The sequence below is a fragment of the Bison bison genome, unplaced genomic scaffold, assembly GCF_000754665.1.
Source record: "Bison bison bison isolate TAMUID 2011002044 unplaced genomic scaffold, Bison_UMD1.0 scf7180017864322, whole genome shotgun sequence".
NCBI lineage: Eukaryota > Metazoa > Chordata > Mammalia > Artiodactyla > Bovidae > Bison > Bison bison.
In genome coordinates this window covers 2,841,029-2,857,111 of record NW_011494894.1, presented here as the reverse complement: position 1 = coordinate 2,857,111, position 16,083 = coordinate 2,841,029, and the positions used below count along the sequence as shown (strand labels likewise).

At 41.7% G+C, this 16,083-nt stretch overlaps 1 protein-coding gene across 1 annotated transcript in view; it reads left to right on the top strand.

Moving 5' to 3' along the window:
- PTPN14 (protein tyrosine phosphatase, non-receptor type 14) overlaps positions 1-16,083 on the top strand; it is a 190,038-nt gene that overhangs the window by 65,952 nt on the left and 108,003 nt on the right. The window contains exon 2 of the mRNA XM_010853060.1: positions 5,864-6,173. Coding sequence (XP_010851362.1) covers positions 6,000-6,173 — 174 coding nt within the window. The 5' untranslated portion in view covers positions 5,864-5,999. The remainder of the gene's footprint in view (positions 1-5,863; positions 6,174-16,083) is intronic.

Below are 16,083 nucleotides of genomic sequence, written 5' to 3'. Positions count from 1 at the left end.
CACTGGAGTGGGTTGCCATTTCCTTCTCCAATGCATGAAAGTGAAAAGTGAAAGTGAAGTCGCTCAGTCGTGTCTGACTCCTCGCGACCCCACAGACTGCAGCCTACCAGGCTCTTCCGTCCATGGGATCCTCCAGGCAAGAGAACTGGAGTGGGGTGCCATTGCCTTCTCCGAGACACAGTCAAATGAGTTATAAAACCAAAGACAGTTTAGAATCAACCTTCTACCAAAAAACAAGCCAAAGAAACCAAACCCCAAACCAGTTGCTGACACCACGCACTCTACACACGTTATTGCCTGAGATGACAGTCTTCTGACCCACTGAGGATGGGCTGGTAATGGGACATTTCCTCTAATGGCTGGTTCATTTCTGCTCCAGATGTCAGAGTCAGGGGGATGGCAAGAGAGCAGTGCTGGGAGAGGCCATGATTTTGTTTTACACTTGGTCAGGTTTCACCATGGAATTGTCATTGCTTCATGCTAAACTTTATATTCTTTGTTTTGCCTTTTTCTTTTTAAATTTTTTTTTGAGGGGGAGGGATGTGGGCCATTTAAAAAGTCTTTATTGACTTTGTTACAGTGCTGTTTCTCTTTTATGTTTTGGGTTTTTTTTTTTTTTTGCTGTAAGGCATATGGGATATGTCTCCTGACCAGGGATCGAACCCACACCCCCTGCATTTGAAGGCAATGTCTCCACCACTGGACCACCAGAGAAGTCCCTGCCTGTTTTCTCTTTTAAAAGACTTTGTCCACAGTAGGTGCCAAGATCCTCAAGTCCTTTTGAAACACACCTGCTCTGCTATCCTTGAGCAAACCCAGCTCACAGCTAGGGGCATAGGAGGGGAAAACACCCACACTTACTGAGCACACCCAGGAAATGTTTTCTCATTGGCACCTCACAAACACCTGGGAAGAGATTATCTTTACAGGTGAATAAAGCCACTCCAGTACTCTTGCCTGGAGATTCCCATGGTCAGAGGAGCCTGGTGGGCTACAGTCCATGGGGTCACAGAGTGTCGAACATGAATGAGCAACTGAGCACAGTCTGAGGTTGAGTTTATCTTTATGAATGAGTAAACTGAGAATAAATAATTGACACCCATTCTCAGCCTCTCTGGATGAATCCAGTTCTCCTACCAAGGTTTGAGTGTGTCCTGTTCCCTGAGATTAAACTTTGAATCTTAGAACTGCTCAGCTCATTTGGAATTCTCTCTCCTTCTGTTAAGTGAGTGACTTTTTACACCTAAATATATAATGTTGTTGTTGTTGTTTAGTCACTAAGTTGTGTCTGACTCTTTGCGACCCCATAGACCCTGCCAGACTCCTCTGCTCATGAGATTTCCCAGGCAAGAATACTGGAGTGGGTTGCCATTTCCTTCTCCAGGGGATCTTCCTGACCTAGGAATCAAACCCATGTCTCCTGCATTGCAGGCAGATTTTTTACCACTAAGCAATCTGGGATGAACATAACCACAGTTCCACTATTGAAAAAGAAGAAAACCATAAAACATTCATATCATCTCATTTCTACTCCCTATTTCAGATTTCCCTAATGTCTTATGTGTTTTATAACTATTTTTTTTTCCAAGCTCGGTTTTATGAAGGTCACCCATTGCATTTTGTTTTTATAACTCCAGAATTTCTCTTACTCTGGAGCAGTCTGCCTCCAGTCCTTTCTGTTCAATTTTTTTTTCATGACATTGACTTTTAGAGGAACCAGACCAGTTTTCTTTTAAGCTTTTTTGTTGACAGTTTACCTGGCAAGTGTCTGGCAAAATGAAGATTTCAAAAGTTCTTTAAAACTTAAAATAAGTATTTTCTAGGAGGTGTATTGTCAGATGTTGCACCTGATGTACCATTTTCTGTAGCTAGTATATTTGAAAAGAATCTTTAGTTATAAAAATAAGGCAGTTGTAAAATGTTAGAACAATTCAGAAATACAATTGGCCCTTTGTAGCCACGGGATCCACATATGTGGGTTCAACCAACTTCAGAAATATTTTTGAAAAGGAAAGTTCCAGAAAGTTCCAAAAAGCAAAACTTGAGTTTGCCAGACTGGCCAGCTCTTTCCAAAGCATTTATATTGTATTAGGTATTGTAAGTAATCTAGAGATGAATTAAAGTATAAGATAGGTTCTTTGCAAACACCGTGCTGTTTTACATAAGGACTTGAGCATCCTCGAATTTTGGTCTCTGTTGAGGTCCTAGAACCAATTTCCTGCAGAGACTGATGGATGATTGTACAATATATGAAATATAAAATGAGAGTTCTGCTTGATACCATCACCATGGGGCCCTGAGATAACAGTCATTTTGGTGAACTTACTTTTTCCCCCATTTATTTGTGTGTTTTTGTTCATTATAAAAACAGTGTTTATCTGTGCACGTTGTTGTACGGTGTACTTTTTATCCCTGTATTATGGATCGTGTCCTGTCAAATATGTATTTAAAAGCAGGGACTGTGTTTAGCAGTGGCTGGGATCCATGTGCACCAAGCCAGCCGCATTCTTTCCTAGGTATTCAGAGTGACACGCCCAAAGGTGAAGTGCCGGCCCAGGATGAGAAATGTGACTTGTGCCCACAGAGCAAATATTTTTCTCTCTCTGAGCCTCTCTAGTTTTTCAGTATAGGGATCGAATCTTGATGTCTCCTGCCCTGTGTTTTAGCAAGTTCATGGAAATGTGAGAGGGGTAAACTCTTTAAGGACTCCGTAGTTGAATGCTGATACTCTCTCTCTTTTTTCTCCTTTTTTGGGTGGGTCCCTCCGTGTTTTTTTCTGCCGATATCAGGAGATCATCAGGTTGGCCTATCTTGGAGGTAAACACGACACTCTGCCAACATAAAGTGATTTAGAAACATTCATCTATTTTACCAAGCCCAGGTCTCTTGCATATGTATTTTAAGCCTTCATAAAACATGTACCTGTCACGCTAAGGAATGTGCCGAGGGCAGACATCAGAGGCTGGCCCAGAGAGTCTCGGGAGTGTGTTTGGCTGTGTTGTAGGGTTGTGTCCTGACAACCTCCTGGCTTGAGGCCTGGGGTGATTTCTGACAAGGAGTGATTTCTAAATATTGAAGCCATTAGAATTATTAATTCAAGAATTCCTGCAAGTAGCTATTCCTGTTTGTCTATCTAAGTGTTGGGGGCTCAGAGGTAGCAGCCTGACTTGGGGAATCAAATTAACAAAACGATCATATGAACAGGAGATGGTTCTTTATGCTTCACGGGAAACAGAAAGTTGAACAGAGAGGCCATGTGGACATGTCTGGCTTCTTTGGAAGATGAGAGCATTGGAAACCTTCCAGTGAGAGCCTTGCTGGCACAGGGCGGATGGTAAAGCTGCTTTTGTTGTTGTTATTTTATTCTTGTGTTGTCCATGGCAATAATGTCATCACTGGCATTCATGGGACATCTGGGGGTCAGTAAATCTTGTTATTAGTGAGTTAAATTTGGTGTAGTTTGGTGATGGGCTTTTGCATCAAGCATTTTGTAAAGGAATAAAATGAGAATAGGGTGGTTCCCCACATCTGTCTAAATATTTGGTGAAAAAAGGATACAGCTGTGATTTTAAGTACATTAAAGAATTCATGTATTCACTTTTTCTTAAAAAAAAAAAGTTGCAGACTAACTCATCATTAATTACTAATTTATAATTAATAATTAAATGCATATTCATCTCATTTTCTATCACCCAATAATAAATAAGATAATACAGTAAATAAAATAAGTATTAAAAATAAAGACAAATAATGTTAAAAGAGGAGCAAGATTAGATTTTAAGTTCAGGATCAATGAATTGCTTAAATTATTGAATCCCACTTTTTCCATCTGTAAAATAGGGATTATAAATCAACACCAGAGAGCTGGTAATGGGGTTGAAATGAGACAATAAATTTAAAAGTTTAAAAAAAGTTCAAATTTCACTCCTTCTTTCTCGAATGGACAGGCTATATTATGTAACAACCTAAATAGGAAAAGAATTTGAGAAAGGATACATGTATGTGTATAATTGAATCACTTTGTTATAAACCAGAAACTAACACAACATTGTTAATCATCTATACTCCAATATAAGATAAAAAGTTTATCTAAAAAAGAATAGAGAAGAGACTTAAGAAATTTGAAGTTAATGATACTTGCAGCAAACTTTGTGATAGCTGGGTAAAGAGGGGCAATGAGAGATAAATATCTTATTGAACTCCAAGTATTGCTGCCTATCTTAGACTTCTCCAACCTTATGGTTACACTGACTTCAATACAAGCTGTTGGATGGTTTTAATAGAAGGTTGGTTCTTAAGTAAACATAATATTTTATTCACTGTGTTTTCCCCGATCATTAAAGCAGTGTTCACAACAATAAAAACAGAAAATCAAGAGTAGTCAAAGGAACATTAAACCACAAAGTCTCTCATAATTCTATTCACCTGAAACAGCCATCATTAAAACTACCATGGGTACACCGAAGGAGCTTCCCAGTGGCTCAGAGGGTAAAGAATCACCTGCTGTGCAGGAGAGAGTTCAGTTCCTGGGCCGGGAAGATCCCCTGGAGAAGGGCATGGCTACCCACTCCAGGCAAGAGAATTCCTGGTGGGCTGCAAGTCCATGGGGTCACGGAGAGTGGGACACAACTCAGTGACTAACACTTTCACTTTCATACATTGAAAGAGATTTTCTTTACCTGCGTTGTCATAAATATTCAGTTTTTAACTCAACCAGAGTTAATAGAGTAACTTTTCCTTCTGTCATCAGTGATCTCGCAGCACACGTTTTGGTTACCTATTTTTTTCAATTATAAAAGTGATGCTCTGTATGTAGATTAAGAATAAATCTTTGTTAGAACACACAGAAAAGTAAAAGATTTCTCTCCCAAGAAGCAGCCACCCAGCAGTTTTCTGTGCATCCTTTCAGAAACACTTAATATATACACAAGAATGTGTCTTTCTCTACATATTTTTAATTTTATGCAACTGGAATCTATGCATACAGTAAGCATCTTGCTTTTTTTAATTCCATTTAATTCCATGTCCTAGATTGCCACACTAAAAACACTAGCTACCTAGCCTAATTCAAACAACTTTGCAAATGATATATTTATTTCAATTGTCAGTGATAACACATTTTTACACTCTGTGGGTATAGTACTACTTACGTAACCAATCCTCTGTTGATAGAGAAAATGTTTCATTTTATGCTATATGTACGTGCTAAGTTGCTTCAGTCATGTCCAACTCTTTGCAGCCCTACAGACTATAGCCCACCAGGCTCCTCTGTCCATGATTCTCCAGGCACAATACTAGAGTGCTACTTATAAACAATTTTTCAGGGGATGTCCTTTTCAAACTTGGACAAATGTATCTCTAGAAAATATTTCTTGAAGTAGTTCAGAGAGTAAAAGGATATATACATTTAAAGTTTTATGTATTATTAGTAACCAAGCTTTGTTTTTTAGCATTTCATCAGTTTATACTCTCACCAAAAAATGTTACCCAGCATTTTCCTCAGTGATGGGTATTACTAATTTTTTTTTGTCTGTGCCTATCTAATAAATGAAATATGATCTCTTAAAAAATGTAAATTGAAGTTGCATAAACATTGGTTTGAATACTGGCTTTGCCATGTGGGTTCTTGGATGAGTCCTTTTAATTCTCTGAACATCTGTGTCTCTAGCCATAAAGTGGATCTTGTCATATCACCATTGTAAGATAAGGTCAAGTGCAAGGGTTCCACCAAGGCGCTTGGGAGCATCAGTTTGCAGGCTCTTGAATCTGGGCCTCAGGGGGAATGTGCTCATGTGGGAGAAACATGTGCCGCCTGGAGCTTCCCTTCCAGCTCGTAACCTTGCTGCTACATTTGTGTTTGCAGCGACCCTCCGGAGCGCCACGCCGGGCATGGACGCCTTTTTCCACACGGGTGGTAGTGCCCCATCACGAAGCTGCTAAGGCCATCTCAAGGGCGTGGGCGCCAGGACACGAGGGCAGCATCCCAGGCCTGCAGAGCCATGCCTTTCGGCCTGAAGCTGCGCCGGACGCGGCGCTACAACGTCCTGAGCAAGAACTGCTTTGTCACCCGCATTCGCCTGCTGGACAGCAGTGTCATCGAGTGCACGCTGTCTGTGGAGAGCACGGGGCAGGAGTGCCTGGAGGCGGGGGGCCAGAGGCTGGAGCTGCGGGAGGTAAGCGCACGTGTGTGAGGAGTGGAGAGGCCACAGCGCAGCCCGGGGACCCGGCTTGTCAGCCTCAGCCTGGTTTCTAAGCATCCTGTGATTCCCAGCACGGCCTCCCTCGTAACACCTTTCGGTGGATGCGGGGACCTGCTCTGATGCTGTGAGAAGCAAGGACACCCCCTAGGGCTTGCATGGGGCTGGGGGCGGTTGGGGGGAGGAAATAAGGGTGTGTGCGTGGCAGCTCCCTTTGCTTTCAGCCCATGAGGAGGCTGTAATGAGAGTCTCCTCCCCTAAGTCATTCATTCTCTTTAAAAATAATCAAGTAGGGTAGCTGGGGTTTTGATGTTCCAGCTACATATCAAGGAGAACACTCCCACGTATGGGGTGGATATAGCTGCTTTTATTTTTCGTTTGTTTCTATACTCTCCTCTTCAAAGAGGGTAAAAAAAAAAAAAAAGCATTTATTGTGAGCATGACCATTGAAGCTTTTTTTGTGGGAGCTTGTAAAATGGGAGTTTTGTTCCTCTTAAGATTCCTCATGACGCATGTTTTCTTTGGGCTTTAAGCAAACCCACGGTTCACCATTTAGACAGTCACGTTACCTCTCTTGAGAAGAGACTCTTAGAGCAATATGCCCTTTGGTAATAAGCAAGCCCTGCTGTTTTGCAGCCTTATAGACATTCAGGAGAAGAGACTTTTGAGAGAGACCCACTCAGGCATTTGTTTCTTGAGAGCTTTGTAGGCTGGTAGGTAAGGGACCGTGGTTGAATAGTTGCCAGCGTTGAAATGATGGCAGACCCCTGAGAGTCAAGCCCTCCTTAGGGTAAGGAAGAGCCTGTGATTGCCGTGGGCCCTGGGATATCATTGCCCAGTTCTCAGAGTGGTCCCTCTGAAAAATGATCACATTTGATCTGTTTCCTCACCTCTCAGGATCCACACCCTCTTTCCATTTGCACAAGGAGTTGGGTTCGGGGAAGGTCTTCCTCTCCCCTTGGCACCTACCGCAGGCTGCCTCTTATCCTCTGAAGGACTGTTTCACCTGAGCGCTTGTTTCTCTGACTGGTCTTCATGTTTATACATTGGTTTCGGTGTTCAGGTCTTCCTTTGACTTTTCTTTTCCTGTGGAGGAAACTGTCCTGCCCAAAGGATACATGTAGCTTGGTAACTGACACAATTGGATAAGCATGTGAAAGGTTCTGACCTTGGTGGTTGATAGTTGGCTCTTTTTACCTTATTAGTAGCACATTGGGGTGTACGCATTTAAGCATCCGTGTGTAAATCGGCATAAAACATGCATGTTTTATAGTTTGCTGCTGCTGTTAAGTCGCTTCAGTCGTGTCTGACTCTGTGGGACCCCATAGAGGGCAGCCCACCAGGCTCCCCGTCCCTGGGATTCTCCAGGCAAGAACACTGGAGTGGGTGGCCATTTCCTTCTCCAGTGGATGAAAGTGAAAAGTGAAAGTGAAGTCGCTCAGTCGTGTCCCACTCTTACTGATCCCATGGACTGCAGCCTACCAGGCTCCTCCATCCATGGGATTTCCCAGGCGAGAGTACTGGAGTAGGTTGCCATTGCCTTCTCAGCTTTGTATTAAGAAAATGAAATAAATTTTTATTTCAATTTTGATATACATTAATTACAATTGGTGTTGTATTAGATAACTTAAAAATAGACTCTAGGGGGGAATCCCTGGTGGTTCATTGGTTAAGACTCTGCGCCCCCAATGCAGGGGGGCCCAGGTTTGATACCTGGGCAGGGACCAAGATCTCACATGCTACAACTAAGAGTTCACATGCCACAGCTAAGACCCAATGCACCCCAAAAAACAAAAACAAAAAGCCCAAAACATTGTAGGGGATTTCCTGGCAGTCCAGTGGTTGGGACCCCATGCTTCCATGGCAGAGGACACGGGTTCAGTCCCTGGTTGGAGAACTAAGACCCTGCAAGCTACATGCTGTGGTCAAAAAAACCCCAAAAAACATAGGCTGTATTTTTTAAGGCAGTTTTAGGTTTATAGCAAATTTGAGTGGAAAGCACAGTGTCCCGCCCACAGTGCTTCCCCACGATCAACACCCCACAGCAGGGTGGCACCTTTGTTACAGTCAATGAACCCACATTAACACATCATATAACTCAAAGTCCGTAATTTACGTGAGGGTTCACTCTTGGTGTTGTATGTTCTGTGGATTTTGGCAAATGTACAATGATCTCTGTCCATATGGTAAACTTGTTTTTTAATGAACAGTGATTTTTTAAATATCCTTAAGCGTTAATGAAAAAGGATACGTGTTTTAGGGTTAAACACATATTCCTCTTCCAGCAAAATGAAAGGTCATCCTGAGGCACCTTGGGTCACCAAAGGCCTCGTTGTCTCTCTGCTGGCGTTTGACTGTGTCCTGTATGACTCCATCCTCCTGTTACTGAATGCAGGTTCCTTTGTTACTGAATGCAGGTTCCTGTGTTTGATACACAGTGAGGCCAAACCGACATGTCTGAGTTTGGGGCCAAAAAAAGGTTTATTGCAGGGCCAAGCAAGGAGAACCGTGGGCTTGTTCTCAAAAATCCCTGAACTAATACGGTAAACTTTTCGAAGGTCAAATCTGGTTTTGAGTGCACGGCTTTGCTGCCATTTCGGTTCCCAGGCCTGGTTCATGTGATCAGTAAACAGTTATCTCCTGGGGAAGCAGAATATGACAGGGTCCCTGCTCCCAAAACCCCAAGAACTGGGAGAATAGGAAAAACATGAAACAAAGAAAGGGAACATCCTGTGCCAAGGTATAGAAACAGGAAAGAACATGGAATTTTCAGGGAAGGGCAGAGGGCAGTTTGTACTGATCTGTGTGTGTGTGTAGGGGTTATGGAGGAGAGGAAGGAGCAGGTGGGTAGATAGGTGGAGACCACTTTTGAAGGGTTTAATGTGTCTAAGTACTTTTAACTATTAACAGATCCCATAGGACATTGTTCCTAAAATGTGTCACGAAAATAATTAAAATAATCACCACCTTTGAATGCACTGTGTGCTATGCTGAGCACCTTTTGTTGATCAGCTCATTTAATGCTTCTTACAAGCCTGCCAGGCGACTACCCTCGCCGTCCACTTTTATGGTCCTGACTCCACTGTTCTAATTCCCAGGGATGTGTGGTGGCAGAGAAAGGCGCCGTGGTAAGATGCTTTGAGAAACACTCTCATAAGTCCTGCAGTTAAAAAAAAAATATGTGTTGAGCTCGGTGTTGCACAGTTATTTAAGCCTTCTAATAAATACTCTTTGACTCCTTTAGGGAATAAAACACTGCCTTGAAATAGAAAGCCATCAAAAGATTCCAAGCTGAAGCATGGCACAGGCACCTTGCCTTGTAAGAAAGAACCAAGTGGTAGGAAAATGATGGGGACTGGAGTGGCCGGAGGAAGTAAGTGAGCACAAGTGTGAGCCACTCAGTCGTGTCCGACTCTTTGTGACTCCATGGACGATAGCCCACCAGGCTTCTCTGTCCGTGGGCTTCTCCAGGCAAGAATACTGGAGTGGGTTGCCTTTCCCTTCTCACAGAGATGCCAATTAGACATAACAAGAACCTGGTAAGAGGAAATAAAATGAACCCTTTAAGAAAAAAAAATTTAATTCTTTTGAATGAGTTCAGAAAAAAAGGTATGAGTTTCTGACTGGGAACTTTTATTAAGGAGGAGACTTGAGAGATACAGGAGGCTCAGAAAATTTAGAATTCTGATAATACAGCTACAATATATTTGAATCAATGAGTTTACCCTTTCCCTTACCCCCAAATAAAATCTTGTGTGGAACTCCAATAGATAAGATGGAGCTGCTCTGTTTGCTGAGGGGATCGATAGGATTTTCTGGAGTCCCGTCTCCTTGTGCCTTTCCCACCCCCCACATGGCTTGAAAAATAACTGCCCTAGATTGGGAGAAAAATAGCTAAAAACAATGCTGCCTTATGATTAACTCTCATATTTGAAAAATAAAAACATGGAGAATAGCAGAGTTTAGTGGCTAGGAATGTGAACTTGAACCAAACTGTCCAAGTTTGAATCCTGGCTCTGTCACTGACTTGCTCTGTGATCTTGGGTAGTACCCTGTGCTTTTGTTTTCTCATCTGTGAATGCAGATGGTAAGGGTAGCAGCCTCCATGAGCTGTTGAGAGGATTAAGTGAGTTAGTTTTTGCAAAATTGTCACTGTATCACAGTGTTGGGCACACAGGAACCACTCAATACAGTGGTCTCCTTGGCAAGACAAACCACTCAGATCAGACAAAGAGAAATATCGTATGATATTGCTTATATGCGGACTCTGAAAAGAAATAATACAAGTGGACTTATTAACGGAAACAGACACAGACTCACAGACTTAGAGAAGGAACTTACGGCTGCCAGATGGGGATGGGTGGGAGGAGGGGAGTTAGGGAGTTTGGGATGGACATGTGCACACTGCTATAAAATGGGTAACCATCAAGGACCTGCTCTGTGGCCCGGGGAACTCTGCTTAGTATTATGCAACAACCTAAATGGGAAAAGAATCAGAAGAGGATAGATAGCTGCATATGGATAACTGAATCACTTTACTGTACACCTGAAACTAACATAGCATTGTTAATCAAGTATTGTCCAGTATAAAATAAAAAGTTAATAAAAAGATATTACCCAGGCCCCTCCAGAGATTGGACTCTCACCCTTTCATAAGTCTCCTTGTTGCATTTTTAGGTGGCTCAGTGGCACCCCACTCTAGTACTCTTGCCTGGAAAATCCCATGGATGGAGGAGCCTGGTGGGCTGCAGTCCATGGGGTTGATAAGAGTCGGAAACGACTGAGCGACTTCACTTTCATTTTCACTTTCATACATTGGAGGAGGACATAGCAATCCACTCCAATGTTCTTGCCTGGAGAATCCCAGGGATGGGGGACCCTGGTGGGCTGCCATCTATGGGGTCGCACAGAGTCGGACATGACTGAAGCAACTTAGCAGCAGCAGCAGCAGCAGCAGCAGTCATAGAAACTATGATCTACCACTGAGCCAAAATCTTTCAGTTCCTTGAACAGTTACTAATTTCAGATTGTGCTGTCCAGTAGGATGGCCATTGGCTACATGTGACTATCGAGCGCTTGAAGTGTGGCTAGCTTAAACTCACATGTGCAGTAAGTATAAAATATACAGCAACTTTTGAATATCTAGTATGACAAAAAGTTAAAATAATCTCATTCGTCATTTTTATATTAATTACATAAGTAAGTAAGTCAGTGTTAGTCACTCATTCGTGCCCGACTCGTTGTGACCCCATGTACTGCAGCCCACCTGGCTCCTCTGTCCGTAAGATTTTCCAGTCCAGGATACTGGAGTGGGTTGCCATTTCCTCCTTCAGGGGATCTTCCTGACCCAGGAAAGACCCAGGGAAGAAGTTGCATAATAAAAGCATAATACTTAGAATGACCATTTTAAATAAAATTTATTGAAATTTGAATTTTACTTCTTTGTACTTTTTAAAGTAGCTACTAGAAAATTTTAAATTAAGTATATGGCTCACATTATATTTCTGCTAAATACTGCTGCTCTAAGAAAAGCAAGGAGGCCACTTTAATAGTAATAAGGAATATAAATAATTACAATAAAATGTAAAAATATGCTGGAATTACTTCCTTTAGGAATAATCTTGACTCTACATTTTTTTTCCTGAGTTATTTTTGTTAGAATGTAATTGCTTTATAAATCTGTGTTAGTTTCTGCTGTACAATGAAGTGTATCTGCTTTGTATAGATATATCCCCTCCCTCTTGGACCTCTCTCCTACCGCCACCCCCATCCCACCCATCTAGGTTGTCACAGAGCCCAGAGCTGTGCTAGACAGCAGGTTCCCACTGGCTGTCTATTTTTGCATATGGTAGAGAATTGACTATACTTTTTCCCTTGTGGCTCAGAGGGTAAAGCGTTTGCCTGTAATGTGGGAGATGTGGGCTCGATCCCTGGGTCGGGAAGATCCCCTGGAGAAGGAAATGGCAACCCACTCCAGTATTCTTGCCTGGAGAATCCCATGAATGGAGGAGCCTGGTAGGGCTACAGTCCACAGGGTCGCAGAGTCAGACATGACTGAGCGACTTCACTTTCACTTTAATTAAAAAATAATAAATTAAAGAGAGATAAATAATAAAAGTACTTGAGACTATTCTTCCTGGCCATATTCTATTCAAGACAGAAAACTTTTTTACTAGGAAATCCAGCACTTTGTGGAAGGATGAATTTGATAACTCTTGGGTCTCTTCTAAGGCTGGAATAAGAGTCCTGGTTTTAAAGGAGCCTAAAAAATCCATAACCGTTTCATAGCGTTGGTGATTATCCTTTAAGTTATCCCCCTTTTCTTTTACAAATTTGTATTTTCATCTTTACTGAAAGCTGATTTATCCAAAGCTAGAAGTTATGGTAGAAGCGTCTCACATTTTGCTATTTTCATAATGGCTAGAGTTTATAAAGGTACAGCATCTTAACATGCATTTCCTTTCATCAAAGTAAAGCTAGCCTACACTAAAGACATTGCTATGGCTTGATTTTATGTTAATCTTTTGGGAATTGGAAATTTATCTGTGATAATGGGAGTCCTCGAACACCTCATTCCCTGGCCCCGTGAGATAATAGCAGAATTTGCTGTGTTTTATAGCCAGCTTAAACACATCTAGATGTGTTTGTATTTGCAGGGGACTAAAATAATCAACCATGATTAAGAAACGATTGAAGAGTAGGCTACTGGGGAGATTTATGAATTTTGTACTGTGTTTCCTCTTTGTAAAGATTATAATGTGAAATCTTATCAGCTTAATGTCAATTCTGTAAGGTAAATTGGCACCGTGTCTGTTTTCTTGATAGACAGATTGTAGGTGAGGTAATCCCCTAGTCTTCATCTTTTTGTGCATTCAAGTGAGTGGTATAGCCTCTGAAGGAGGGGTTTTTCTTGGCTAGATTTGCTTCTTGGGTCTGTGTTACTCTGCAGTTTCTTTTCCTGTACTTTTATGAAGAGATTGCCTAGGAAAATGAAGATGGTGCAGTTGTTAATTATAGACGTGTCAGTTATAGAAATCCCAGACTACCCAGAGTAGAGGTTGATTGTGCATAAGTTGTTTTTTGCAGTTATCCAACTGATGTATGGTGGTTTATTTTCCAAAGCCATTGGAATTTAATTGCGTGAACTGCTATTTCAGAGTCTGTGTCTAGTCATCTTTTGAAGTATTTTCCATACCTCAGTGAAGGTTTGAATGCTTGTATGTAATTCCTCTATATTTTATGTGGAGGCATCTCAACCTTTCTGCTTCTTAATTTACAACCGAACTATATGCTCCTACAGAGAAACCCTTACAACCTAATGCAAGGTATTTTAAACTTTTGCTTCTGGATGATTACCTCTTCAGAATGCTTGAGATAAGATCACTGGATTTAATCCCTGGTCCCTAGTAATTGCCAAAATTGTGTCTGTAACCCTTATAAACAGTTAGCATTTAAGCTGTGCTGTTGGTCACAAAACTAGAAAAACAAAACCCTAAAAAAAATAAAAACAAAACTTTACCCTCATTAATAGCTACTGTGGGGGATAATACCATTTTTACAGATAAATGGACAGCAAATCAGAAACATCTCAAATTGTTTTTAAAGGCCTTCTTCACTATAGTCTTTTGATGATCCCACAAGAGGGATCTAACTTTCACGCTGGAGGATTTACAGGCCAATCTGCCACTGAAGAAACCTATTTTTGTGGGCTCACATACACTTATGCTTTCCTGTTAAAATGCAAAACTCCAAACCAAATAAACCAGGAAGCTACTCATATGAAAATGACAGTTTAGGGTGACTCTTCTTCCATTGTTATTTTAGTCATGCATTTTTAGCAGTTGATTCAGAGATGTGGTTCCTCTCCCTGGGAACTGGTTCTTCTGTCTTCTTTTTCTTATCTGCAGTGAACGCCTTGCAGAATTCACAGCACCAGAGCTGTTTTTCTCTAAAGAAAACTAGAGAAATAAAATGGGATTTAGAGCTCACACAGAGGTATTGTGAGGCTTAGATGGACCTGGCTTATGTTTGGTGCTTTGGAGATAAACCAAGCAAGTGTCTCAGGCATTTTACTTGGGCAGTGCGGTAGAATCCTTTCGGTCGTGGAGGAGGAGGTTTCTGTTCGGAATCCACCACGTTTTCTTCAACAGCGTGGCACTGTTTAGCAGAAGAGCTCAGCTTTCAGAATTCAGCTGGAGTTGAAATTGGCAGGTGGCTGATGCACAGGCCTGGTGTGGCCTCAGCTGGGCTGGATGGGATTAGTGGCCCCTTGGATGATACACAGGAAGTTAACTGGCGCACGTGTTAGTCTGAGTGAGAGGTTAGGTTCCGGTTCTGTTTCTTGTGGCGCACTGTGAGACATGGCTGAGTAAACGTGCGGCCTTGTGAACTTGAATAGAGCAGGGTAATAAGAACTTGGAGACAGGGTCTTTCTCCTCTGTTGAGCTCTCCAGAGCAGGCATATGGCAGAGGAAGAATAGGGAGGGGTGAGGTGGGAATGGAGAAGTTACTTGGAGCAGAGCTTTACGAAACAGTGTCAGATGGGATGGATAACTGAATTCAGCACTTCTAAACTAGGTCGTTCTGGCCATAGCAGGTAGAAACTGTGTCCTCCAGGTTATCTGCCTCTTCTGCACTGTAACCCCATTTCTTGAATAGTTAAATAATGGTTTCTTTGGATAAATGCATGTGAGTCACCCGGAAATACCCTGTGTCTTGTGGAAAAGGCTGTACCGCAGCAACAAAAGTATCTTATGCCACGGATTAGGTTTTGACATTAAAAGTGGTTTGCCTTGTTATTTGGAATTCTATATTATTAATTATAGCTCAAGACTATTTCCACACCATGATTCTCTTATACCTCGTCACCTTCCTTTTCTGTGTGTGCACATGCGCACACATGTATATCTGGGAGTATATGTGTATTCCATGGAATACTTTCTCAGGGTGTGTTTTCTTTCTTTCTTTTTTATTTTGAAGAGCAGAGATCGGGTCTCGTTTAATGATTGGGTGGGAAGGAGAAAAGGAAACTTAAAATACTGGTCTTTAAAGCACAGGAGAAGTAAAACTTACCTTTTTTTTTTTTCAAAATCAATTATAGAATGTTTATGCAGTTATTGTGGACCCTTTATAGTTTAAGTGCTACTAATTTGAGTGAATGTTACAGTTTGAGTGAAGTAGGGACCATAAAATCATACCTCCAAATGTCAAGACTGCTTTTAGTGAAAGGTGATAAATCATGGCTGGCCTGCAAAGCAGTTGCAAAGTTTGCCCTCACTTTCTCCACCCAGGCTTACAAAAGGGCTCTTTTCCAAGTAAAATAATTATCACATAGCCCATCACTGCTTACATATATTACCTCATTTATCATATACAGACTCACTCCTAGTCATCCAGAATACTGTGGAATACCCTTATACGGCACTGTGCTCCATGAAGGAATTCAGTGCAATGCAGAACTGCATTGGATCTTTTTCAGATGGTTTATTAAATTAAATCCCCGGATTGCCTCATTTTCAGGCTAGCCTAAGCCCACGTGATAGATCCCCTCGGAAAGCTTCAGAGTGATATTCCAGTGTCCCATAAACACCTTTAATGAGACTCTTAAAGAAACTCTTTGGGGAGACACTGCTTTGTGATGTTTTTCTTATACCTTTTAGATTTTTATGTTACTCGTAGACCTTCCAGCTTCTGCTTTTGCCTGCCTCTTCTCCTTTATTTCCAGATAACTTCTATTTTCTGATTCTCTGGTTGACAGGGATGCCAATAGCGGCTGATGACGAAGATGCTTGAGGCTTGTCTGCTTTTTTTTTTTGTTAGTTAGGGTGATGATCGTGGTGATACACAGCTGCAACAGAAAGCACCATTTGTGAAGTAGTTATGTAAG